The sequence below is a fragment of the Zophobas morio genome, unplaced genomic scaffold (assembly GCF_036711695.1).
Source record: "Zophobas morio isolate AGI-343-1 ecotype UQ-CSIRO unplaced genomic scaffold, CSIRO_AGI_Zmor_V1 ptg000024l, whole genome shotgun sequence".
NCBI classification, from domain to species: domain Eukaryota; kingdom Metazoa; phylum Arthropoda; class Insecta; order Coleoptera; family Tenebrionidae; genus Zophobas; species Zophobas morio.
Genome location: NW_026972129.1, coordinates 1,678,536 through 1,704,650, shown reverse-complemented (window position 1 = coordinate 1,704,650; position 26,115 = coordinate 1,678,536). Strand labels below are relative to the sequence as shown.

Genomic DNA, 26,115 nt, shown 5'->3' with positions numbered 1-26,115 from the left:
ATCGAGCACTTGATGATTCTATTAATGAGTCTAAATAAGGTATAAACAGTGGTTTTTTGTAATAATCATAGGCACAATCAGAGCGGTTGTTTGCTCTGTAAACCTGCTTTTTAATGTTCGTGGCGCATGTATAATTATGCCCAATTGAGCAGCAGTATTTTCAGTTTTCTGGAAAATTGCACAGAATTCTGTTTCTGCATGCTCTAGTATAATAATAACAATAATGTATATTTGCCATACAAAAAAATACATGTGTATTATTGTTTAGGTGCGTCAAATAAATTATATTAAATATAATGAGTGGTGGGTCTTAACAATGAGTATACAACATAACTAATAAACAAACAACATATATAAACAACTATGGAACAATTACATATGTACTACATATTAAACATATCGACTGACATTGGCGTTGACATATATTCATCGCAGTTGTAAAAACAATTTGACTCCAGAAATGTTCGCATTATATTTTTAAACTTATTGCGATTCAATTGCCTTAATTTCAGTGGTAATATATAAAAAAGTTTGATACTCATGTAAGTGACTGACTGCTGTGTCTTACTTAAGCGATGTAACGGAATGACAAAATTTTGTTGGCTACGTGTGTTGTAACTATGGACGTCCGCATTTCTTACAAACGTTGCTTGATTTTCGTGTGCATGTAAGAGAATCTGAAGTATATATGTATAAGCTAGGCAGGGATAATATTTTCAGTTTTTTGAACAGGGGACGACAATGCGTGCGTTTTACACAGTATGCGAATAGCTCGTTTTTGTAAAGCAAAGATTCTTGTTGTGTGGGTTGAGCTTCCCCATAGTATTAGGTAATCCGTAACATATCAAACTATGTACATTAGAATGGTAGAATGTTTTAGCTGCACTGAAGGAGCAGTAAGTAACCAGTTTCCTTAGCTGAAAAATTCTAATATTAAGCTTCTTTGCCAAAAATTCCAGGTGGGATTGCCAGGTAAGTTTACGGTCTAAAGTGAAGCCTAGACATTTAACGTTATATGCCAATTTACCTCAGAATTTAAAGAAAACGCTATTGACTGTGTTTTATCTTTGTTCATTAATAGCCTGTTACTACTCAGTCACTTCTTTAATTGATCTGGACTATCTTTTTCTAGCGATATAAGTTCATTTAGTATTTGTATTAAGTCTTGAATGTACTCATTTGTTTTCAACAGATCATTATCTATAGACTCTGTGTCACAGGTTCGAATTTGGCGGAATATTTTACAATTATTTGTAGAGATATAAGAAACGTTGAGTTATTCACAGCACTATTGAGGTAGTAAACCTTTTTTTGTGTTTCTCAGTTACCTTCTGAAGATAATTTGGAGAGTGCGTCCGCCATATCCATAAAATTTTCTCCAAATTTTCTTATTGCTTTATATTTTTCAGTCCATTGAGTTTCACATAATTTTCGTAGTCGTGTTCTAACTACTTGGGTTCGTTGTCCGTTCTCTCGAAAAAACTTAATTATTTCGTTTACAGTTCCGGTACTGTTTCTTATTTCTGGAAGATGATTTAGATCATTGATAACTAAATTGAGACGATGACTAGTACAATGGTAGAACAAGGCAATGGAATATTTATTATTAATTGTTTTTTGAACTCCACGAATCTTTCCCGTCATTACACTACATCCATCGTATCCCTGACCGACCATATTTTGTAACTTTAAATTCCATGAAGACAACGTCGTTAATATTTTTTCAGCAGTGTATTCTGCATCCAACTGGGATAACGCTGTAAAGCCTAAAAATTCGTGATGTACTTTATTAAAATTAGTATTGACGTATCTAACAGCCAGAGACAACTGTTTTGTTCCAGATATATCTATAGTTTCATCAGCAAGAATTGACAACAAAACATCTTTGGTTAAACCAGCATTTTCTATTATTTTGTTCCGCAAAATTATCTCATTTTGCACTCTATGTGATATACAAGTAGCATTTTTGGGTCTGTTGGAAAAATGTTCTTTTAGTTCTTCATCACCTGCTTCAACTCTAAATTGCAAAAGTCTGTTGAAGATGGCGATTTTGTTGGTTTTGCCCCTTAGTGGTAAGTTTAATTCACTACAAAACAAAAGTGACGCAATAATAGATTTAAGTTTAATTCTATTTTCTTCAATAGTTTTCTGTAGCTGTTTGTTAACAAGACAATCTACACTTTTTGTGGGATCTTGCATAATAGAAATAAAATTTTCTGATTTTATCAATGCTTCTTTATGCCATTCGGAAGATCTATGCGCCTTTGCGCGTTCATGAAATTTTTAAAATTTGTAAATGGACGACTAATAAAAACACCGTGATGACTACCATGCTTGATTCTAGGACGGAACAACACACAACATTTACACAACACACCAGGAGCGACGGCCGACTAACAAACCCAGGAATCGGAATTAAATCAATAAAAAATAAATGTACGTTTTCCGTGGTTATACCATTTTTAAAATTGTATGCTTTATAAGGGACCTATGGATTTGTGATTTCATATTTTGATTTAACTTCGTATGGGAGGTCACGTCTAAATAATGTCCCATATCATTATATGTATCACTGTAATTAGAATTACTCCCCATCCCCACATTTTCCAATTTTATTGTTGAATAACTAGTTGAAGGCAATCCTTCCTTGTGTTCTTGTACTTCTTGTTGAACATTATCTTGATCTGGTGCCAGTTTTAAACGCTTAACATTAGTATCAGGAGCAAAATATTTTCGTATATCCATTTTAGCCGTTGTCGTATTATACAAATTGTTGTGCCACAATTCGCGAATTGGAGGAAACTGATGCAATGCAACGATAAAAATGCATGATTTACCATGATTATGATAACCTTAAAATATTTACAAGATTTCAGAGCATTCGGTTTTGCAGTTTCAAAGTTAAATTCCAAAATATTATGTATTTCGAATACAGTTTTGAATTATTTTCCAAAAATCTGGATGTCTAGGGTGAAAATTCGACACGGATTCATGCACCACAAGTGAAGATATATCTTATTTTATAACATTTAAAAAAACTCACTATGTGTTATAAATTTTGGAGATGACGTCATCCCATTAGTGGGAATGATTAGCCAAATTTTACTTAACGTTTAACCATCATCTACATGATATTCTTAATATACATACCTACAAAATTTGACAACAATCGGTCCAGTAGTTCCGGAGATTACGTGTCTACTAAAAATGGATTCAGACGCCAGACACACAGACAGATGGAAACGTGAGATCACTTTTTTCGTACTCTACAGGTCATGACACGTCGCGAAAATATGAAATGAAAGAGTCGATTACTATACTTCCTTAGCTTACGCTCGCGAAGTAAAAAAATCTTTACTTATGCTAAACACAATATCAATATGTATTTTATTGCAAAACGTCTACGTAGAAAGAAAGAAATTTATGTCGACACACAACATAAAAAAAGACATAACTTCTATATTTTTAGCACAGCTATGTATTTTCAACTGATACAGCTGAGAAACATACACAAACTTCACACTTAAGCGAAGAAAGATAGGCCATGGATTTGACTGTAGTTCATACGGAAAAGTTATTTAATCGTGGAAAATTGATTGTGTGTGGAAAGATGTAAGAAGATAGGTAAATTTTTGTAATGCCAAATAATTTTGATAAATATTTCACCAATGTAATCTAATTACATACTGTTTTAGTATGAAATATTAAATATTAATTATATATCATACAAAAAAAAAAGTATTCGCTATTACTGTAAATGTGTTTACATTAATTTAACATCCGCTTCGACGTAACCAATATTGCGTTCTATCATTGTTTGATTTTCCAGTTTCCATGCGTGTTATTCCCAATAAACCTCTACTTGGGAGGTGAATGTCGTTCCTAAAATAACCCCCATGCTTCACGACGTCGCGAACTCTGCCGATGCTTGAACTGGGTTTCTAAAAGCGTCAGTCAGTGCCATGGCGGACGAACAATCGCACGTGCCGCGCACGAAAACGCGATCTGCCTCTATCTGCGCCACCAGCTTGGAGGCCTTCCCTTCACTGGGAAATATCACTAATGGTGGCACTCCACAAAATCGTCGACGAAAGCCAGCTAATCGTTCACAAAGCGCCCGTTTAAACAGCAATCGTTCATTTAAGAAGAAGACTGCCGTTGCAGCTTCTAATCCACTAGATAATAAAGATCATTGCAATAGTGAACCAAAATTAACAGAGCCATCCGAAAATACGCCACACGTTTCCCCTAATATCAAAAGAAAAACGTCATCATCAAAAAGAGGAACTTCAGTTTATCACAGAAAATCCACCGCATTTCTTGATGTTCCAGATTCTCGCCCATCGAGTGAAAAACATGACGAAGAAAACGAAGATTCTTATCGTTTAAGATCTTTCAGTTTCACTTCTAAAGGTAAGATTTTTTTTTTGCAAGTAAAATTATAATAACTATATCATTTGTTTAAACAAAAACTGTATATGTTTTCATTAAACTGTTGTGTCAACGATGAATTTAAAAATAAATAGGTATATGAGTTTATCACTAGATTTTTTAACCAACGAGTTTCCATGTTAGTTGTTTAAAATTTTTTGGAAAGCATTCACCGCGGCATACATATATTAATAGAATTATGGTGATTTAATACTTACGATTATAGTGTCAGTTCAGTTCAGTGTACCAGATACTAGAAGACCATATGTATTATTTGACCAGAAACATAGTGTGGAGTGTGTCCCAAGTGTCTGTTGACTTACATTAATTTTTATGACGAGTCTTCTAAATACAGGACCGTACTTGAATTTAACATGCGCACTGACTGTAAATTCCGAGAACAAAAGAAACAAAAGGTAGGTACCTAATGACGTACTTAGAATTTTCTATACACACTTGTCTTAGCAATTATTATATTAAAACAAAATTTTTATTACGGTCCATCTAAACAAGGGTGCGCAGTTAAATCGTCATAAAAATTAGTGAAAGTCAAGAGACGCTTGGGGTACATTCCCCAGTATATATCTAGTCAATTAATAATAATAATATCGAATAAGAACATACAGATATACTAATAACACCTCTAATTCAACTGAAATCAATTCATTCTGCACGTAAGGCTTTTTACGCCAAGCGCTTTTCTGTTTGTGAACTTTAACATAATGTGGCATATCAAAATGTACGTTTTTCCATTTTCTATGTTGGTGGTATACGTAACAATTAATTAAAAAATATAGTCCTGTTTTAAGTTTTTTTTTGTTTCACTTTATTTTGTTTTTCTTCCTGTAGTTAATTCTAACTAAAATGATCAACTCCTAAATGGTGATGCTGAGATGAATGACACCATTCAGTTATTCAAAATATCGATAAATAAATTAATGAAAAATTAATTTGTAATGAACCCTTTTTGCAAGAGAGGATTTGAACTAAACTCGCTTTTGCTAATCTTATACTACGTAAACGAGCAAAGCTTGTATATATATATAATGGGTTTCTCGAAAACGGTTCTAACGATTTCGATGAAATTTACAGGTTAGGGGTTTTTTGGGTCAAAAAATCGATTGATCATAGTTTTAACTTCTGAAAATTACAGCTTCATGCATTTTCAGCAATTTTCAGGCAGTGAATTATATTTGTTGCTAGGCAATATCAGCTGACACTACACGAACACGAGATTATTTTATAAGAGAAGTTTGGGTGACAGTCTGACAGTACGTTTGACATACCTTTTTATCTTCAATTGTACGTACCGAAACATACTCCACTGTATAGAGGACGTTAAAATTCACCTTCTGAGGTGAGAAAAATTACGGAAAACTAAACAGTGAGCGGATAAAAGGCACACGAAAGTGCGTTGAATTGAGGTTATGTTGTCAAGCATTTATTTCAGAGGTTCCACGGTCGGAGTCAATATGTGATCGTTTTTCGGGATGGGACCGTGTTATTTGAGTTTTTGGGCTCAACGTTTCGCACGCTTTCGTAAGTGGGATCTTCGGGAGCAGGGTTGAGATTGAGAAATTAGGAATAACGCAAAAGAGCACGGTAACTCAGTATGTTAACCACACCAGAGGCGAAACTCTTCTGGCAGTAAGAATGTGGTTGTGACCTTTTTCTAGATTAAGAGAGAGAACTAGGAAAAAAAAAGAACGATACAGAGCGAACTTGGGTAACAAATGAGATTGTAATAAATGTCAAATAATAATTCCAGTTTTATATTCTTTAAACTCTACATGTCACTCATCAGTGTTTAAAACAAAGACTGCTTATGGAATTTCTTTTTTAATGTGTATTTTTAATTAGCGCGTGTACTTCAAAATGCATACTATACGCATATTTATCTGTCCTAATCTGATCTAATACTACTAAACAAGCCGATTGAAGCTCGGTCAACCAGATATTGCTTTATAATATATCCAAGTGTTTGTTTTTCGTGCGAAATTTTTAAACTTTTCACGCGAAGGTTTCCTGGATCAATTTAATTTAATGCAGTTTGATATACGTAACGGTTCAAGAGACTCATTTGAAGGTAAACTCCTCAAGTCGACGTGTTTTAAACTATTTTAACTTCCCGAGTATAAGATAAGTATTGTAAAATAGGGTCCATCTGGCGAATGGCTATTTTCATGTTTTCTCGACGTTTAATGAGATTAAGAGTACGAAAAAATAGGTATCCCGTTCATGTCTGTATGTCTATCATCCATCGTTTTTATTACACAGATAACATCTGAAACTACTGAACCGATTGTTCTCAAATTATATACGTATTATATGTGTATGGTAAAACATCAACCAAAATGTGTTTAATCATCCCCTCCAATAACGTGATGATGTTACCTAAAAATTGTGCATAGTAAATATTATTTTATTTTAATAACGTACTCCTACACATATGGTTGATGAATCTGTTGTGATTGTTTACCCTAGACATTCATATTTTTGGAAAAAGTCAAAACTGTATAACAACATTTCACATTTATTTTAGTTTGAAATTGCGAATGCTCTCAAATTTTGCAAACGTGTTCAAGTTTTAATTAACAATTTATGTGTGTGTACACGAATTTAGCAGCCTGACAACAAAACTTTTTTCTTTGTATAACGTTAAGTTGTATGGAATTATTTATAAGCATCTAGCTACTGAATTAATATATATATATATATATATAATGATAATCTTTAAAAATTATTTCTTTATCCCCTCCTAAAAAATTGAGGATGTCATCTCAAAATTTTGTCCAATATCTGTGAAATATGCAAAGTATTGTGACTCTACACTTATTGTTTATAAATGCACCCATAGTTTTTAGAATTCGTTATACAGGGTGACAAAAGAATGAATTAGGCAATTTATTATATTGATTAAATAAAGAACGACTCACTTCATTTTCCCGAAAATTTGTGAATACAGTACTGTTATTATTTGTATTACACTGCATCTATCCAAATTGAAATATGTGTCCTTGCAAAAATGTTGATGACATCACAAAAATTTGTACTGGGAAACAAACGCCTAGCTCACGTCTTTACTTTTACTTTAACATTACATACATATCTCTAATTTAACTGTATGAAGATTATCATAAAAAAATTAAATTCGCAAAATCAAATGTTATTGTTCTTCGAAAAATCTTAATTTAACTTCCAGAGCGTAAGGTAAAGAAGTCTTAGTAATCAAGTACATCGGACGAATGGCTATTTTTTACTGAATTTCGGGGGCGAGGGAAGTTCTGTCGGAGTAACCTTCTACCAATTTTTACTTCCCGAGCGGAAGTATGGTAATTGAGTCCATCGACCGACTTGCAACTTTTATGTTTTCTCGACGTTTTACGACACATAGTACGAAAAAAAGTGGTATCCCATTTACATCTGTCTGTCGTCTAACTATCTGCCGTCGATGTCAATATTAGACAGATAATTTCCGAAATTTTGTATGCATATTACCCGCCCATATTTTTGGAAAAAAAAATTAAAAATATAAAACAATGTTTTGCAGTTTAATTATGAATCTGCAAAACCAAATACTTTCAAATTTTGCAGATATTTTAAAGTTACGACAAGCATAATAAATGTTTAATCAAAATATATTTGCTTATCCCCTCCAAAAAATTGATGACGTCAGCTCAAAATTCGACGGAAAAAATCTTTTCTGAAATGTCTAAAATACATATGATGAGTCTATACTTGTGATTTATTAGTGTATTAACATCTCTTTGATTTGTTTATACAGGGTGTCTAAAAAAAATTAATGATTGAGTCAATTTATTTTATTGATTAAATCAAGAATTGCAAAGGAACGCAATGATAAACCACAAGTAAAAACATATTTTGCACATGTTGGTAAGAATTTATTCGGCAAAATTTTGAGATGACGTCATCAATTTTTTGGGGGTTAAACAGATATATTTTGATTAACAATGTACGATGCTTACAATAATTTTAAAACGTACAAGATTTCATAGTATTCAGTTTTGCAATTCTTGATGTATTTAATAAAATAAATTGACTGTATAAGCAAATCTAAAAAATTGGTCCAAGGTTACTTCGACAAAACTTTCCTCGCCCTTGAAGTACAGTCTTACAAATCCCGCTTCTTTGAAAAATTATACAAAATTTTTGTTTTTTGATAACCTTTGTATGTAAATTACACCTCGAACCCCGTGTGCCGTGTTGAAATTTGTTTGATTTGAATGAGTTGTCTCCTCAAAACACAGGGCTAAAATGATTAATATAACCACAATGAAACTAAATATTTTTAAAATGATTATTATTCTTATTTGATCTTAATTAAATAAAGACTTGGGTATTCTCAGATTTTCTAGAATATGACGTTCTTAATTTGATCAATAAAAAATTGGTCGAACGCTATAAGTATAATATGACAAATCAATCTCTTTCAAAAAATGATAAAATTTGATTTTACGATTGACGTTTAGTGACAACCTCTGTAAAGGAAAAAACAGCAGCATAAATAACACCCGTAGCCCCTGCGCCGTACGGAGTGTGTAAAATATATTTAAATCTCATAATTAACGGAACAAAATGTCCTTCAGCAGTGGGTAATAGCAATCTGAAGTTCAAATGTTTCTTTATGTTTATACATCGAAAGAATGTCACGTAGAAATTAGTTTAATTTGAACGAGTATGTCTTCTCAAAACAGAAGACTAAAATGTGTGTATTCTCACATTTGTGAGAAATTTGGCTACTCGTAATTAATTTGACCAATAAAAAATTTATGATGACGTTATGAACATGGATAATACTAGTTATAGCACAAAAGAAAAGTAGTCACACCGCATTACCAGTGCAAGGAAAAAAAAGGAAAGGGCCAAGTTCGGCACCTAACCCACGACCACATGCCTCCCGTTCCCTGAAAAAGCCACTGAGCCACTAAGCCACGAACACTCCTACTCTGTGTTGGTATTATAACAATATTATAATTTGCGAATATTTCTGCGAAAATTGGAACGTATGGCAAAAAAATTGGTCTAAAGTTTAGACAGTACTTCCCTCGCTGTCGGAAACATGACGACTGCACGCCTATTATGGTTTTTTCTCATTAAATTTTTGTAGAGGGGCAATTTAAAAAAAAATGCGATGACGTCATCAACATTTTTGCAAGGACACGTATATCAGTTTGGACAGATGTGGTGTAATACTAAAAATAAAAGTACTGTATTCCCAAATTTTCGGGAAAATGAATCGGGTCGTCTTGAATATTGAATTATAATCAATAAAATAACATAACAGTTTACTCACGTATACCGTATGTATTAGCAGAGGCGACTCAAAGTCTTTTATGTATAAGCATTCTTAATTTAAGACAATACCGATGGTCGCCCAGACTTTTATTGCTTCCACTTCCGCTTATTATATAAAACATTGGATTTTATTTTAATTTTTGATGGTGTAATTCACAATTGGTTGATTATAACTTGTCTATACCACATTCACGGAACCTAGTCAGCGCAACAAAACAAATGCACGTCTGTATTGTTAAAGTAAATGTAAATAAGCGTGCTACGCCTATGTTTCAAACGAGTTTTTACTTTACAACATTTTGTGTCTATCAAATAGGGTTGGTGCAATATAATAGTAATAATAACAGTGTTGTATCTCTAAATTTTCGGGACAATGGAGTGAACTATTCCTGATTTAATCAATAAAATGTATTCACCCATTCAGTAATTTTTTGAGCGTCCTGTTAAGCAAATCTAAAAAATGTAAATAAAATGATAAATCACAAGTACAGACTCATCATTTTTGTATATTTTAGACAGGACATATTCAGGAAAGCTTTGGGGTGACGTCTTCAATTTTTTAGGGGGGGATGAGTATTTTGATTAAAAATTTACCATGCTTATGATAACTGTAAGATTTCAAAGCATTCGGTTTTGTAGAGAGATTTTGCATAGCGTTTTTTCAAAAGACGTATACGCTAACGTCTGGGTTGCTTAGCAACAGCGTATTTTAGAGTTATCGTACCCTATTTAAACGTCCGTCTAGTTCCGTTGCAATAAGAAAATCAGTTGTATTCAATCTGCGATGGGTTAAAAGTTTTTTTAGCCATTCTTAGGATCATTATTAACTTTTTTGAATAAGAATTGTCAGGAAAATTCTTCAATGATTTTGGAGCAAAACTGCAAACTTTTCAAACATGCACTATTGTAGGTATTTTCTATTGCTTATGCAATGAAAACTGTCTGACATACGACAAAGCTGTGTGGAATGAGCCTACTTTAGGATTTGTTGTTGTCCCTGTACGTCGTACAGTTGTGACGTTTTGCAAAAACTCTCAGTTGTAAATCCCGCTATTTAATACGTCCGTCTTCGAAGACCTAAGGTTAGCGTTAACGGACTTTGTCGTACGTAATGCAAAAACTCTCTAAATAATTCCTGATTAAATAAATAAAATATAACATTCATTAATTTTTTTGAGTCACCATGTATATGTAAATCTAAAAAATATGAATGGAATGATAAATCACAAGTATTGTCTCATCATACTTTGCACATTTAAGATGGGATTTATTCGGCAAATTTTGAGGTGACGTCATCAATTTTTTGGAGGGGACAAGTAAATATATTTTGAATAAAAATTTATCATGCTTATGATAACTGTAAGATTTCAAAGCATACATTTGTAGAACAATGTTATTTTACACAATTTAAAACTCATTTACTATGTACAATTTTGAAATGACGTCATCACATTACTGGTCGGGATGATTAGGCAAATTTTGGTTAGCGTTTTATCATCTACATGATATTTCTAATATAAATACAAAATTTCACAACAATTGGTCCAATACTTTCGGAGATTATTTGCTTAATCCGGGACGGCAGACAGACGGACAGCCGGACAGACAGACGGAAACAGGAGACCTATTTCTTCGTCTTCTAGAGGTCATGAAAAGTCGAGAAAATCTAAAACTACAGAGTCGGCCGACGGACTCGATTACGATACTTCTTTGCTTACGCTCGAAAAGTAAAAACTGAAAGCGGATCCGTACACTACAAGTACAGGAATATATTTTTCTATAACATTCAAATCAATTTAAAATACGGTTCATTGAGATGACGTCATCAAATTGTTGGTGGTGTTAGCATTTAACCATCAACATGATATTTCTAATATACACATAAAATTTGACAACAATCGGTCCAGCAGTTTCGGGGATTCCGTGAAAAGATGTATACAGACACCAAACAGTCAGACAGACAGACAGATCGAAACAGGAGAGTACTTTTTTCTTACTATAGGGGTCATGAAATGTCGAGAAAATATAAAAGTGGCGATTCGTCCAATGGAATCCATCACTATGCTTCCTTAGCTTACGCTCGGAAAGTAAAAATATAAATGCTTTGATAAATTACAAGTATAGACTGATATATTTTTTTTATTTTAGATAGCATTTATTCGGCAAAATTTGGAGACCAAGTCACCAATTTTTTGGGGTTGATAAACAGATACATTTTGCTTCGAAAATACTATGTTTACATTAACTTCAAAACGTCTGCAAGATTTCAAAGTATTCAGTTTTGCAATTCTTGATTTAATCAATAAAATAAGTTGACTCAGTCATAAATTTTTTTGCCACAGCCCGTATAAGCAAATCTAAAAAAATATTAATGGAGTGAGAAATCACAAGCATAGAGTTATGATATACAGGGTTAGTCACGAGGAAATTATTTCTGAAAATTATTTTTACACAACCCAAAATACTAATAACGTGTACCACTTGATACTAACTAAATTTAAAATGAAATGCTTAATCCATGATTGCTTTGACTTTGGCACTTTTGGCAGTGTCATTTTGACAATTCCGGAAAGGAGGTTACGCTAGTGTCTATGGTCGTACCGTAACCACTCGGAGATAGACTACGCTGGCGCCGCTAATAAATTTGTTAGGGCTTGCTTCGAGTACCTCTTGATTTTAGAGTTAGTTATGAGAGAATTATTTCTAAAAATTACTTTTACGATATTTTATTCAAAGGATACAACGTAAATTTGAAAGAGTAATTAAATAATTTAACTACTGCAACAACTGTTGAAAATGTTGGCATGTTGGGGGGATGCTACGGCGTTTTTGTAAATAGGTGCTCGAAGAGGCTCAGAGGCTACAGATTTGTACTTCGAAGAAGCTCTAGTTGACGCAGAAATGGCGAACTAACACATGTTCATTAGCGGGGAAAAATATTGCTAGAGTACTTACGGCTTCAGAAGTGCGCAGATTGAGAGAAGTACGTCGATTCAATGGGGTTGCAGAGCGAAGTACACGATGAAGAAGAATGTAAAAATTAACTAACGTCAAACGGACACTGCCAAAGTCAAAGGAATCATGGATTAAGCATTTCGTTTTAAATTCAGATAGTATCAAGTGATACGGGGTATTAGTATTTTGGGTTGCGTAAAAATAATTTTCAGAAATAATTTTCTCGTGACTAACCCTGTATTTTGAACATCTAAGATGGGATTTTTCGGCAATTTTTTGGAGGAAATAAGCAAATATATTTTGATCAACAAGTTATTATGCTTATTGTAACTTTAAAACATCTGCAGAATTTCAAAGTATTCGGTTTTGCACATTCAAAATTAAATCGCAAAATACTGTTTTATAATTTTGATTATATTTCCAAAAATCTGCACGCTCCTGGTACTCGTAAAAACTCAGCACGGAGTCAGAAACTACTCTGTAGGACTAGGTTATTTTATACAATTTAAAACCCTTTTACTATGTACCATTTTGAAGTGACGTCATTACATTATTGGTGGGGATGACTAGACAAATTTTGGTTAGTTGTCTTACCATCTACATGATATTCCAAATGTAACTGCAAAATTTGACAACAATTGGCCCAGTACTTTCGGAAATTATCTCTATAATATAAGACGGACAGATGGACAGACGGACAGACGGAAACGGGATGCCTATGTCTTCGTACTCAAGGGGTCATGAATGGTCGAGAAATCGTAAAAGTGGAGAGTCGGCCGACGTACTCGAATACAAAAAAGCTTCAGTGATAATTTTGTTAGTGTTTGTTAAGGGTGAGTATTATAATAACGGGACCTTGACCAATTTTCAATGCAACACAACATACATCTATCAGTTATTGCTAGATTCCAAAATCAACACATACATTTTTAGGATCAACGTTGGTAGTCTCCTTACTAGTTGTCACTGTTTCTGAAAGACGTCAATCAAAATTTCACAAATGAAATATTAAAAAAAAACACCAACATATTCATTAAAAAATGATAATAAATAAATTGAACAATTAAATAAATTTAACTAGCGTAAGTACTGTTCAAAATGCCTTCCTTCGTGCGCAACACACACTTCGATGCGATTTAAGCAAGGCAACCGGACGCTAACAAGTGTTTAAAGAGTTGTTGCAGCACATGCATTTCTAATTCTGGTTTTTAAATCTTCACAATTACGGATAGAACTTTGGTAAACTTGTTCTTTTACAACCTCCCAGAGAAAGAAATCTCAAAGTATTAAGTTGGGACTACGAGGGGGTCATGCATTCACATTGCCTCTGCTAATCCACTTATTTGCAAACGTCTCATCAAGGTAGTCCCTAACGACTCTGTGATAATGAAGTGGTGCCCCGTCCTGCTGAAACCACAGCTCTTGTCGTAGGTTGAGAGGATCATTTTCTAATAACCCCGGAAAATCATTTTCCAAAAATTGTCGATACCTGTGTCCTGTTAAGTTGCCTTCGAAGAAGTATGGGCCAATTACGTAATCTCCAGTAATACCAGCCCACACATTTATGAAATAAACATTTTGAAAATGAGCTGTTCTGATCCACTGCGGGTTATTTTGGGAGTAATAGTGACAGTTGTGCCGATTAACAACCCCGTTGTTGCCAAATCTTGCTTCATCGCTGAACAAAACTTTGATTAAAAAATTGTTGTCCAACTCTAGTTGATGTTGCATAAAATTGCAAAATTGTATTGTTCTGGGAAAGTCTTCTTCTATTAGATCTTGTACTAATGTCATATGGTAAGGGTGGAATTTATTCACTCACAAAATTTTTCAAGCGGAAGATTGAGATATTCCTACCTGTCATGCTATAAATCTTTGGCTCACATGCGAGTCATTGTCTACGGCTTCAATTACACGAATTTCATTTTCCACACCAGTAGCGGTAAGTCCGCTATTTCTTATTTCTTTCGGCCCATTTTGTCTTAACGTTTTCTCTAAACATCTAAGCTAAAGATTTGGTCCGATGGATGTTGCCTATTGGGATATCTTCTTTCGTAGAGATTTGCTGCTGCAACGGCATTGTTTCCGCTTTCTCCAAAAATCAAGATCATATCAGTTTTTTCATCGTTCGTGTATTTAACCCTCATCTTATCACGAAGATTAAAAACTTATCGGAGCTCAAGATTGACAAATAGAATTATTGCGAAAGTCAAAATTAACTACTAGGTAACTATGTTTGTACATTTTAGAAAAATAAAATGTTGCATTGAAATTTGGTCAGGGCCCCGTTATTATAATACTCACCCTGTATAACATATAAAATTAAATTTAAATAGAGTTTTTTTTTAATAATATTATTTTCTTTAATTTTATAAAAAAAACTAATAATAATTTTTAGAAAATTACGATTACAGAATATTTTCAACAGCAAATTAACCCTTCATACAAATTTTTTAGTACCTATAGTAAATAACTTGGAATACTAGAAAACCACTGACAGAAAGAAAATAGAATGTAAATTAGAGTCAAAAAAACGTCCGTACTTGTACTTATTTTATGTGTATCAAATAAAAAAGTCCAGTACATTACAGATCGAAACTGCTGTTTGCACTGATTTCTCTACCCTTCTAAGTTAGAAATTCTTTAGAGATATATAATAAAAAACGGAGGGCACGTTTCTCTCATACCTACATGTGTGACGCCAGTGATTTTAGAAGTTATAATTCAGCGTCCGCCGGGGCCCTTCTTCGGGAAATGGCGGTTTTCTCCCACTTCAATTAAAAGGTAAAACATATAAATGATAAGGTAATTATAATTTATCAGTTTGTTAACCCCCGATGCAAAAGGAGGTCATAACTAGTAGCTCGCAAAGGACGAACCAATTTCAATGTGGTGGTTTTTGTTTGAAAGCTGGCTGAATCGGAATGACTTTTCGGACGGTGGTGATGAATATCTTGATTTACATAGTCTTGGAGGGTGAAAGACGAAAAAGCAGTAACTTCAAGTAGGCTTCCTAAAAGCATATATTTTTGGCCAACTTATTTATACGTATCTTGTGACGTCGCACCGTTCTTCGAAAAACCATGAAATTAAGTAGAAGATTATTTTTGTTTAACACTTACATTGATAATATGTACAAAAATATTGTGAGCATAACGACGTCGCGCCCGTACCACCGTTGTGTTCCGTACTTCGTCCAGTTGTCTGAGCGTCGCCCCTGTACCGCCATTGCGTTCCTTACTTTCGAGTCGAATAAGAATGGTTCTGGGAGAAATCGCCCTCCGTTTCGTGGGTGGTGGGGTGAGGTGCGTACGCCAAAATATAACCGACCTTACTGCCCATTCACAATGGACATAAGACATAAGAACGAGCGCATAACATAATTTACGTTTTTGGTTTGTGTCTGGCTTATGCTTATCTACGTTCACAGTGGACAGAGTGAACTCTGTAAGAATTGTTAAACTGCGCAAACGCAGAACGGAATAACTCCCGGCTAAACATAGAAACGGCTAACCTCAAACTGAGTCAATCAAAATATCTAACCTACAATTTCATACGATATTCGAACTTGACAACTTGCAGTACAGAACAGACTCGCAGTGTGAAGCTTTGATTATCTATATATATAAAAATGGATGTTGGTATATATATATATATCTGTGATCGATAGACTCCGAAATCGTTTGACCGATCACCATGAAATTTGGCACATGTAAGCGGTTTTTCATGGAGAAGGTTTTTGTGGTATCCGCTTTGCTGTAACTAGCCACTAGATGGCGCTACAGCACTTCAACTTCTACACCGTTCAACCGATTCTCATAAAAATTGGTACACGTTGGCATTTGACTACGGAGAATATTTTCGCCCTATCCATTTTGCTGTAAGTCGCCACTAGATGGCGCTGCAACACATCAACTTCTGTACCAATCAACCGATCCTCATGAAAATTGATATACGTTGGTATTTGACCATGGAGAATATTTTACTACGAGAGATTATTAAAAATGCCACCCAAAAAATCAAACATTGGAAGATCAACCAGACATCGCAGCAACTGGCAGCCAGTAGAGCTGCTGAAACATGGATCGCGTTGGCTGATTCTGCACCTGTCAAAGCATTATGAAATTAGAGAATCAGCGGCATCAATGACAACATTGTCTTCGTTGGTAGACGAGTCATCTGTCTAATGACTGGAGATTATTGAAAATGCCACCCAAAAAATCAAACATTGGAAGATCAACCAGACATGCGCAGCAAGTGGCAGCCAGTAGAGCTGGTGAAACCTTTGAAATACGAAACGCGCGACTGGAAACTGACCGGATCAGGGCCTCTACTTCAAGAATTGCCGAAACACCCGAAGAGCGAGACTCACGAATTGAAAACCTGCGGGTGCGAGCGTCTACGTCAAGAGCTACCGAAACATCTAAAGAGCGAGATGCACGAGTTGAAAACTTGCGAGTGCGAGCTTCTACGTCAAGACCTGCCGAAACATCACAACAGCATGACGTACGTGTTGAAGATCTTCGAGCAAGAGCGTCTGCGTCAAGAGCTTCTGCAACACCAGAAGAGCGAGACACACGATGTGAAGCAAAACGCTCACGGCAGACTCGATCAAGAACAAGAATCGATCTCAAGAAAGCAGCGTTCAATTACGATAAAGACTATGACTACAAAATGCATCGCGATGTTGTCATTGGTCCGATGACTAAATTGTGTCTACACTGTCGCGCTTTGAAGTTTCAAAAAGAAGCGCCTGGCATGTGTTGCTCCAATGGCAAAATCAATTTGCCACCACTGACTGAACCACCAGAACCACTGCTCACTTACGTTGCTGGAGTTACTCGGGAGTCCAAACACTTTCTACAGCATATTCGGAAATACAACTCATGCTTTCAGATGACATCGTTTGGAGCGACGAATACTGTGAGATATAATAATTTTATGCCCACATTTAAAGTGCAAGGACAAGTGTATCATCAGATTGGTTCACTCCTTCCAGTATCCAAAGAAGATCCGCAATTTTTGCAAATTTATTTCATGGACAATGTGGAGAAGGAGATTGATCGACGATGCGCATTTAGTATAGCAACAGATCGAAAGATTATTGCTGAATTACGAGCATTATTCCACGAGCACAACTGTTTGGTCCGAGATTTCAAATCCGCATTGGAGAATGTAAGAGTGGATGACTTTAAACTCATTATCAGAGCAGACAAAACCCCATCGAATGAGCATGAAAGACGCTTCAATGCGCCAATAGCCCCTGAAGTAGCAGCTGTAACTGTCGGTACAGAAATTACTCGGCGAGATATTGTTATCAGCAGGCGAAATCAAACCAAGCAACGTATTGCTGAAACACATCGATCGTACGACGCACTTCAATATCCAATTCTATTTCCGCGAGGAGAAGACGGTTATCATCTCGAATTGTATCAAACTCATCCCGTCACAGGTGCTGGGACAACGAAAAAAGTCAGTTGTATGGATTTTTATGCATATCGCATCATGATTCGAGTCGAACAATCCAACCATATCTTAAAGTGTCGTCATGTTTTTCAACAATTCATCGTTGATATGTACGCCAAAGTCGAAAGCGAACGACTCAATTACATTCGTTACAATCAATCGAAGCTTCGAGTAGAAGATTATATTCATTTGCGAGATGCAGTCGCGAATGATGGAACAATTGGTAATATTGGACAAACGGTTATACTTCCAGCTTCGTATACTGGAAGTCCAAGACATATGCAAGAATATGCTCAGGATTCTCTGACATATGTTCGCAGATATGGACGTCCAGATCTTTTCATCACGTTCACGTGCAATCCATCTTGGTGTGAAATCAAAGATTTACTTTTGCCTGGCCAGCAGCCATCTGATCGGCATGACCTCACAGCGAGAGTTTTCAAACAAAAATTGATACGTTTTATGGATCTCATCACTAAGAACCATATATATGGAGAAACTCGCTGTTGGATGTATTCCATCGAATGGCAGAAAAGAGGTCTACCACATGCTCATATCTTAATTTGGTTGGTTGAAAAAATTGTTCCAACTCAAATTGATGATATCATTACTGCTGAGCTGCCCAACGCAGAAGAAGATCCAGAATTATTTGAAATTGTGAAAAAAAATATGATTCACGGACCATGTGGGGGACACAACCCACACTCGCCATGCATGAAAGACGGAAAATGCACCAAAAAGTATCCACGCCAGCTGCTGCAAGAAACACAAACTGGTGGCGACGGTTATCCGTTGTACAGACGACGAAAACCAGATGATGGAGGATACACCACAACTATCAAAATCAATAACGTTGATTTCGAAGTTGATAACCGATGGATTGTGCCCTACTCTCCTATCCTTTCGAAATCATTCAATGCACATATCAACGTGGAGTCCTGTAATTCAGTTAAGGCAATAAAATACATATGCAAATACGTGAATAAAGGCAGCGATATGGCAATTTTCGGAATTGCGAATCCCAATGCGCTCGTCAATGAAATCGAGCAATTTCAAATGGGACGTTACATTAGCAGTACTGAAGCTGTATGGAGAATTCTTGGTTTCGACATTCATGAACGCTTTCCTGCAGTGTTCATTTGGAAAACGGTCAACGAGTCTACTTCACGGAAGACAACGCACCCCAACGAGTTGCAGATCAACCAAATACAACGTTGACCGCTTTTTTCCAATTGTGTGCAACTGACGAATTCGCAAAAACATTAATGTATCACTAAGTCCCGCAGTACTACACTTGGAATCAATCGACGAAGAAATTTTGCAGAAGAAAACGAGGCGCCAGGCATTCTTCTATAGCTGGCATATTTTCTACTGGTGCACTGGGAAGAGTATATACTGTTCATCCAAATAATGGTGAATGCTACTATTTGCGAATGCTGCTTCACGTGGTCAAAGGACCAACATCGTTTCAAGCAATCAAAACAATCGATGGTCAAGAGTGTGAGACATACAGAGAAGCATGTTTTAAACTTGGTTTGCTTGAAAACGATCAACATTGGGACAACACATTAGCAGAAGCGTCTGAGACACGTCATGCCCATCAAATACAAACTCTGTTTGCCATAATTTTGACTATCTGCGCACCTTCTGATCCGAAAGGTTTATGGGAAAAACACAAAGAGAGTATGAGCGAAGACATACTTTTCCGAGCACGCAGAAATAATCCCGGCTTGGATGTACAGTATTCGGAAGTCATTTTCAATGAAGCACTGATATCACTTGAGGATGTGTGTATGTCGATTAACAACAAAATCCTCAATCAGCTTGGGCTGTTTTCACCGGAACGTGACAGAAACGATGTTATAGATAGAGACGTATTGCGAGAAAAACAATACGACGTCGATGCGCTACAAGTTTATGTTGAAACTCAGAAAAGGCTCTTAACAAACGATCAACGACTTGCATACGACACAATTATGGAGCATGTGCGAGGCGGAAATGGTGGACTTCTTTTTCTTGATGCACCAGGAGGCACAGGAAAAACATTTCTACTCAATTTGATACTCGCCGAAATTCGAATGAAACATGAGATTGCTTTGGCTGTGGCATCGTCGGGGATTGCAGCAACATTACTCGATGGAGGACGCACGGCGCATTCGGTTCTCAAGCTGCCATTGAATTTAAATCTAGCTGTTGATCCTCTTTGCAACATTGGAAAAACAACTGGAGTGGCAACTGTATTGAAAACATGCCAACTGATTATTTGGGATGAATGTACTATGGCCCATAAGAAAGGACTTGAAGCACTTGATCGTACTCTGCGAGATTTCCGAAGCGATGAACGTCCACTGGGCGGAGCTCTGATCCTGCTCGCAGGTGATTTCCGTCAAACTTTGCCCGTGATTCCTAGATCAACACCAGCAGACGAGTTGAATGCATGCCTGAAAAATTCGTCTCTCTGGAGACATGTGAAAAAAATTACACTGTCGACCAATATGCGTGTGCATTTACTTGGAGATGTTTCTGCACAAATATTTGCCAAACAACTTTTGGATATCGGCGACGGCAAACTTTTGGCTGATCCTACAACACAGGAGATAGCGTTTCCTCCGAACTTCTGTCAACTTCAGTCATCAATTGAAGAACTTGAAGAGAGAGTTTTCTCAAACATCGCCAACAACTTTAGAAATCATGATTGGCTTTGCGAGCGAGCTATCTTAGCTCCAAAGAATGATGATGTCAATCGAATCAATAATAAGATTCAATTAAAAATTCCTGGGGTGATTACAGAATACAAATCGATTGACACAGTTACAGAAGAGGACCAAGCTGTAAATTATCCAGTCGAATTTCTCAATTCGTTGGAGCCTCCTGGAATGCCACCGCACATACTGACGTTAAAAGTTGGCTCACCAATACTGCTCCTTCGGAATCTCAATACCCCGAAGTTATGTAATGGAACCAGACTTTCAGTGAAAAAACTGATGCCGAATGTGATTGAAGCAACAATAATTAACGGCAAATGTAAAGGTGAAGATGTGCTGATTCCGCGCATTCCAATGGTTCCTACTGATTTACCCTTTACATTCAAACGACTACAGTTTCCTGTGCGTCTTGCTTTCGCGATGACAATCAACAAAGCCCAAGGGCAGTCTCTGCGCGTTGCCGGATTAAATTTAGGAAATCCATGTTTTTCGCATGGTCAACTGTATGTTGCTTGCTCCAGAGTAGGAACTCCAAAAACTCTGTACGTCTATACACCAAATCGAAAAACCAAAAACATTGTTTACCCACTAGCGTTACGATAGATGTTAGTATTGATTAAAATGTGTTCAAGTTGTTTCAGTTATATAGCGAATACAATAGTCAAAAATTTTGTTCATTCACGTGAATTACTAATACAAACATGTATACTAATGAAAATAAATGGAATAGCATCAATATGAGTTATCTTATTATTCAGTTTTGTACAACGCATTCTGCGCTCCAGACCATACATTTATATCCACATATATACAAAGTAAATATATACACAAGCAGGACAACGTCTGCCGGGTTCCGCTAGTAATTTATATAATATAATCAAAGGTGTGAAGTGCCAAGTGCCAACTGTCAAAGGGAATTCAATAGCAGCATTCAAAAGTCCCTAGATTTTAACATAATTTTGACATAATTCGTGCACAAAGTTGAACTTATTTCAACTTTGTGTACGCACACAAGGATTACATAAAACGTTCATAAGCATAAGAATTACGTTCGTCCACTGTGAACGGGGGTACACGTTTTCCATCGTTTCAACTTTATGTATTTATGTAAGCTTTATGTACTTGTTATGCCTTATGTCCATTGTGAATGGGCAGTTACTCTGCTGTGGATCGTACCAAACATATATACAGAGTGATTCACGAGGATTAATAAGCCTGAAACATTTTTTGATGCAGGCAACAATACTTGACAGAGCTTATGTAGATTCAGAATTCTATTTTTAATAAATATGTAAACGTAGCAAGTATATCTAAAATGTTGTCAGTTTTGACATTAAAATCATAAAATTCATTAAATAAGTGAAATAGTAACGGAAAAAATGTTTTAATAACTAACAGAATATAAAAGTGAAGCAAATCAGTGAAAGAGTTATTCCACCAATTCTTCCGCATGGGTCAATGTGGTTCAAAAGATCTTCTCGCTCTCATAAGCATCGCTAGTGCTACAGATCTACAAGCGACAGTTATTCTATGTTCCAGATCTTCTTTATTGACCATTCTCTATAAAAAGTAATCTAGTGGAATTGTATCAGGACTTCTAAGGGTCCAAGGATTAATTGAACCCCTACCTATCCATTTATTTGCATAAAAAGCATCTAAATAGTGTCTATGTCTTTGGAAATGAGGGGTTGCGTCATCCTTTTAGTATTGTAATCGAGTCCATTGGGTGACTGGCTGATTTTATGTGTTCTCGATGGATCATAACCCCTAGAGTACGAAAAAATGCGTCCCCCGTTTCCGTCTGTCTCTTTGTCCGCTGTTCGTGACGATTTTTGTTAAACAGACAGTCTTCGAAACTACTAGACCGATTGTGGTAAAATTTTATATGTGTATTATGAATTGATATTCATATATGATTGTAGACGGTAAAACGCTAACTAAACTTTTTCTAATCATCCCCACCAATAATATTGTTACGATGGTCGGTCATTACAATCGGCGTGGATTAAACTCAACAATTTATTTCTCAGTAACTCAAATTTACACGTACTAATTACACAGCGATTATGTACAAAATAATTCGGGCGAAACTTGACTGGATTCTCTCTTGACTGAAATTGCCTTGTCCACGAAGGTGGTCTCTATTTAAACTCAAACTTTTCTTCTAGATATTCTGTGACGCACGTTTTTCTAGAGTGCCCATCGCGACTTCCGCTTCCAGGCTTTTCTTTAGAGAACGCTGTCCGGCCACTGTCACCGCTGATCAGTCTGGTGAATGGGATTCGCGTCCATAAAGATACTTATCGAAGTGTTAAATGGCCTTGACAATCTCCAATAATTTCTTCCTCGTAGTACAGTGGTTCTTTCGGATGACTTTTTCTTCCTTGTCCTGCACCTGTGACAATAGAGCACCTATTTCGATGTTGCGCGCGTCTGTGTCTAAAATGAACATTTACGATGATTGAGGATAGGACAGAATAGGACAGTGCATTCTTCAATCTTTTGAAGGTTGCCTCACATTCGGCAGTCCAATTAAACTGAGACTTCACATCCGTTAGCCTGTGCAGTGGAGCAGCAATATCAACAAACTCGTTGACGTTAAACCTTCCGTAGTACAATCCCAAGAAACTCTGGACTTTCCCCTTATCTCTTGGTCTTGGCCAATCACGAATTGCATTGATCTTCATTCCCGTAGTCCTGATTCCGTTTACCGAAACAGTATGTCCCAGAAATTCTACTTGTTATTTGAAGAGGAGGCATTTCTTTGGATTCAATTTCAAATTTGCCTTCTCAAATGTCTTCCCCATTACCAAGATAGGGTCTAAATAAATCAAACATGTTTTCCATGTTAGTCCTTGTAACTCCATCAGCCTCTCAAAAGTAGCCGGAGTGTTACAGAGTCCAAAAGGCATTACGGTAAATTCATACAAGCCACCTCCGGCAAAAAAATCGATCTTTTCCTTATCTTCTGGATGAATACCAACTTGCGAGTAGCCGCTTTTTAGGTCTAACGTGTCATCAATTCGTGGAAGCGGTAACTGTCTTTCTGGATTACATCGTTTAGTTTCCTGTAGTCTACGCAGAATCTCGTCGACCCATCTTTTTTGATAACTAGCACTACATGCGAAGACCATGGATTGTTTGATTCCTCTCTGACGCCTTTATCCAGCATTTTCCGTAACAGTTTTTCGGCTTCTTCTTGTTTTGTCAACGGTAGTCTTCGCGGAGCTTGACGGAACGCTTGAGCACCCGAGTGTTTGTCCGATGGCGCATTATGTTTGTGCGCCCAGAGGAGTCTCCAGATGCAAACATTCCACTGTATTTCTGCAGAAACTCTCTTGCTACTTTCCGCTGATGACAGTTAGATGACCAAGCTTAAGGGTCCCCAATCGTCGCCCGCAAAATCGGTTCCAGTGAGAAGAACTTTTCCTGAAAAAAATTACTTATTTCAAATAAGAAAAAAGAAAAAGTACTCGTCGAACTCGTCATCACTTCGATAGCCATCCTCCTGGTAATTCCGTGTAAAATGACTGAAACTCCTCCGACACGTACAACTTCATTTCTTGCAGTTGATCGTATTTTTTCCTAGCCAAACGTATCGATGCAGAATATAACGCTTCAAGGTTAGATTTCCAGATATAAGATACAGAAAAAACGAAAACGTTGCTTGGCATAAAAAAAATTAATTTAAAAAATGAAACCCTGAATGGATCCAACCACATATTAGAGGACCATTCTAAATGTGCAAATTATTTTTGTAAACAAAGTGGACAAGGAAGTTCAACAGTTTTGTCTGATGAATTTTCAAATTCTACGTTGTATGAAAAATTTTATGCCGCTTTGAACAGAGCCGCAAATTTATCATCTAATGTTAAAAATGTAATAAGAGCCAGATAGCATTTACAGAAACGTTATAAACAAATAACATGCCACAAAAAGAAACGTTCTTTAAAAAGAAAACAGCGCACACAAAGTGCAGATTGTAATTATGGACATATAGTCGCCTGAGAACTTGTTTGATCCACAGACTAGAGCGCACTCATGCCAATATCGACTATAAGCGGACTTTCATTAGAGCTGATCTGATACACATCCACTACGAAGAACTAACCCGTTTCGACCATCTGGTCGGACTTTACATTTCAAATTGTATTATCAAATGGTAGAATGCTCACCAAAATTTGTCACCACCAATGAAATGACGTAATTTCCAAATTTTACAGTAGTGGATGTAATTTAAATTTTATATCCTCCGTTTATGGTTTATGAATCCGTGTTGAGATTTAGTTTAGATGTCAAGATTTTTGGAAAAAAATCAACAATATTTTCCAATTTATAGTTATTGGAAGCAAATGTTATTTAAATGTTAAAAAGTAGCATAGTCCTGAACTTGTGGTTTATAAATACATTATTGAGATTATTCGGCTTTTCGATTTCTCGATTTTTCAGCTTTAAATGATTGAACTTGTCAATCATTCAATTTTGGACATTTTCAATTTTCCCATTCTTTAAATTTTTGGTTTCTCCACTTTTTTATTTTTCGATTTTTCAATTTTCCGATGTTTCAATGATATAATTTCTCAATTTTTATCCTCTTCAATTTTACGATTTCTAAATATTTCGATTTTTGAATTTTTGAATTTTTCAAATTTTGACGTTTTTAAATTTTCAGTTTTTCGATTTCTGAAGTAATCTGTTTTCTTTATTTTCCCATTTCTTCTCAATGTTTCGATTTTTCATTTCTTCAATTTTTCGATTTTTCAGGTTTTTGATGTTTCAGTTTTTCGATTTCTCAGATTTTTGATTTTTCAATTTTTAAACTTCCGATTTTTCGATTTCTGGATTTCTCGATTTTCAGTTTTTCGTTTTTTAAACTTTAGATTTTTCAATTTTTCGACTGTTTTATATTTCGGTTTTACAATTTTTCAACTTTTCGATATTTTAATTTTTCAAGTTTTTTAAATTCTAGATTTTTGATTTCTCAAGTTTTCAGTCCCTGTGTATTTCAATATTTCAATTTTCGGGATTTTTGAAATTTTCGATTTTCCATCTTTTTTTTCACTTTTCGATTTTCCAATTTTCGATGTTTGGATTTTTCAATGATCCGAGTTTTCAATTTCTCGATTTTTAAATTTTAGATTTTCCAATTTTTATTTTTTTGATTTTTTCATGTTTGGATTATTTATTATTGCTAAAAGTAAAAGTAAAAAATAACTACCAAAATTGTGACTAAAAATATGCA

At 35.7% G+C, this 26,115-nt stretch overlaps 2 protein-coding genes across 2 annotated transcripts in view; one reads left to right on the top strand and one right to left on the bottom strand.

Annotated features, from left to right (window-relative positions):
* Positions 1–1,096: 1,096 nt before the first annotated feature.
* Positions 1,097–2,745, bottom strand: LOC135135280 (zinc finger MYM-type protein 1-like). The gene is made up of 3 exons (XM_064064307.1): positions 2,522–2,745; positions 1,329–2,086; positions 1,097–1,209 (listed from the first exon to the last, which is right to left on the bottom strand). The coding sequence occupies exons 1-3, from the start codon at positions 2,743–2,745 to the stop codon at positions 1,097–1,099; spliced, it is 1,095 nt and encodes a 364-aa protein (XP_063920377.1).
* Positions 2,746–3,962: 1,217 nt separating this feature from the next.
* Positions 3,963–26,115, top strand: part of LOC135135279 (GTP-binding protein REM 1) — a 245,018-nt gene continuing 222,865 nt past the window's right edge. Inside the window, exon 1 of the mRNA XM_064064306.1 lies at positions 3,963–4,413. Within this exon, the coding sequence (XP_063920376.1) occupies positions 3,963–4,413 (451 nt within the window). The remainder of the gene's footprint in view (positions 4,414–26,115) is intronic.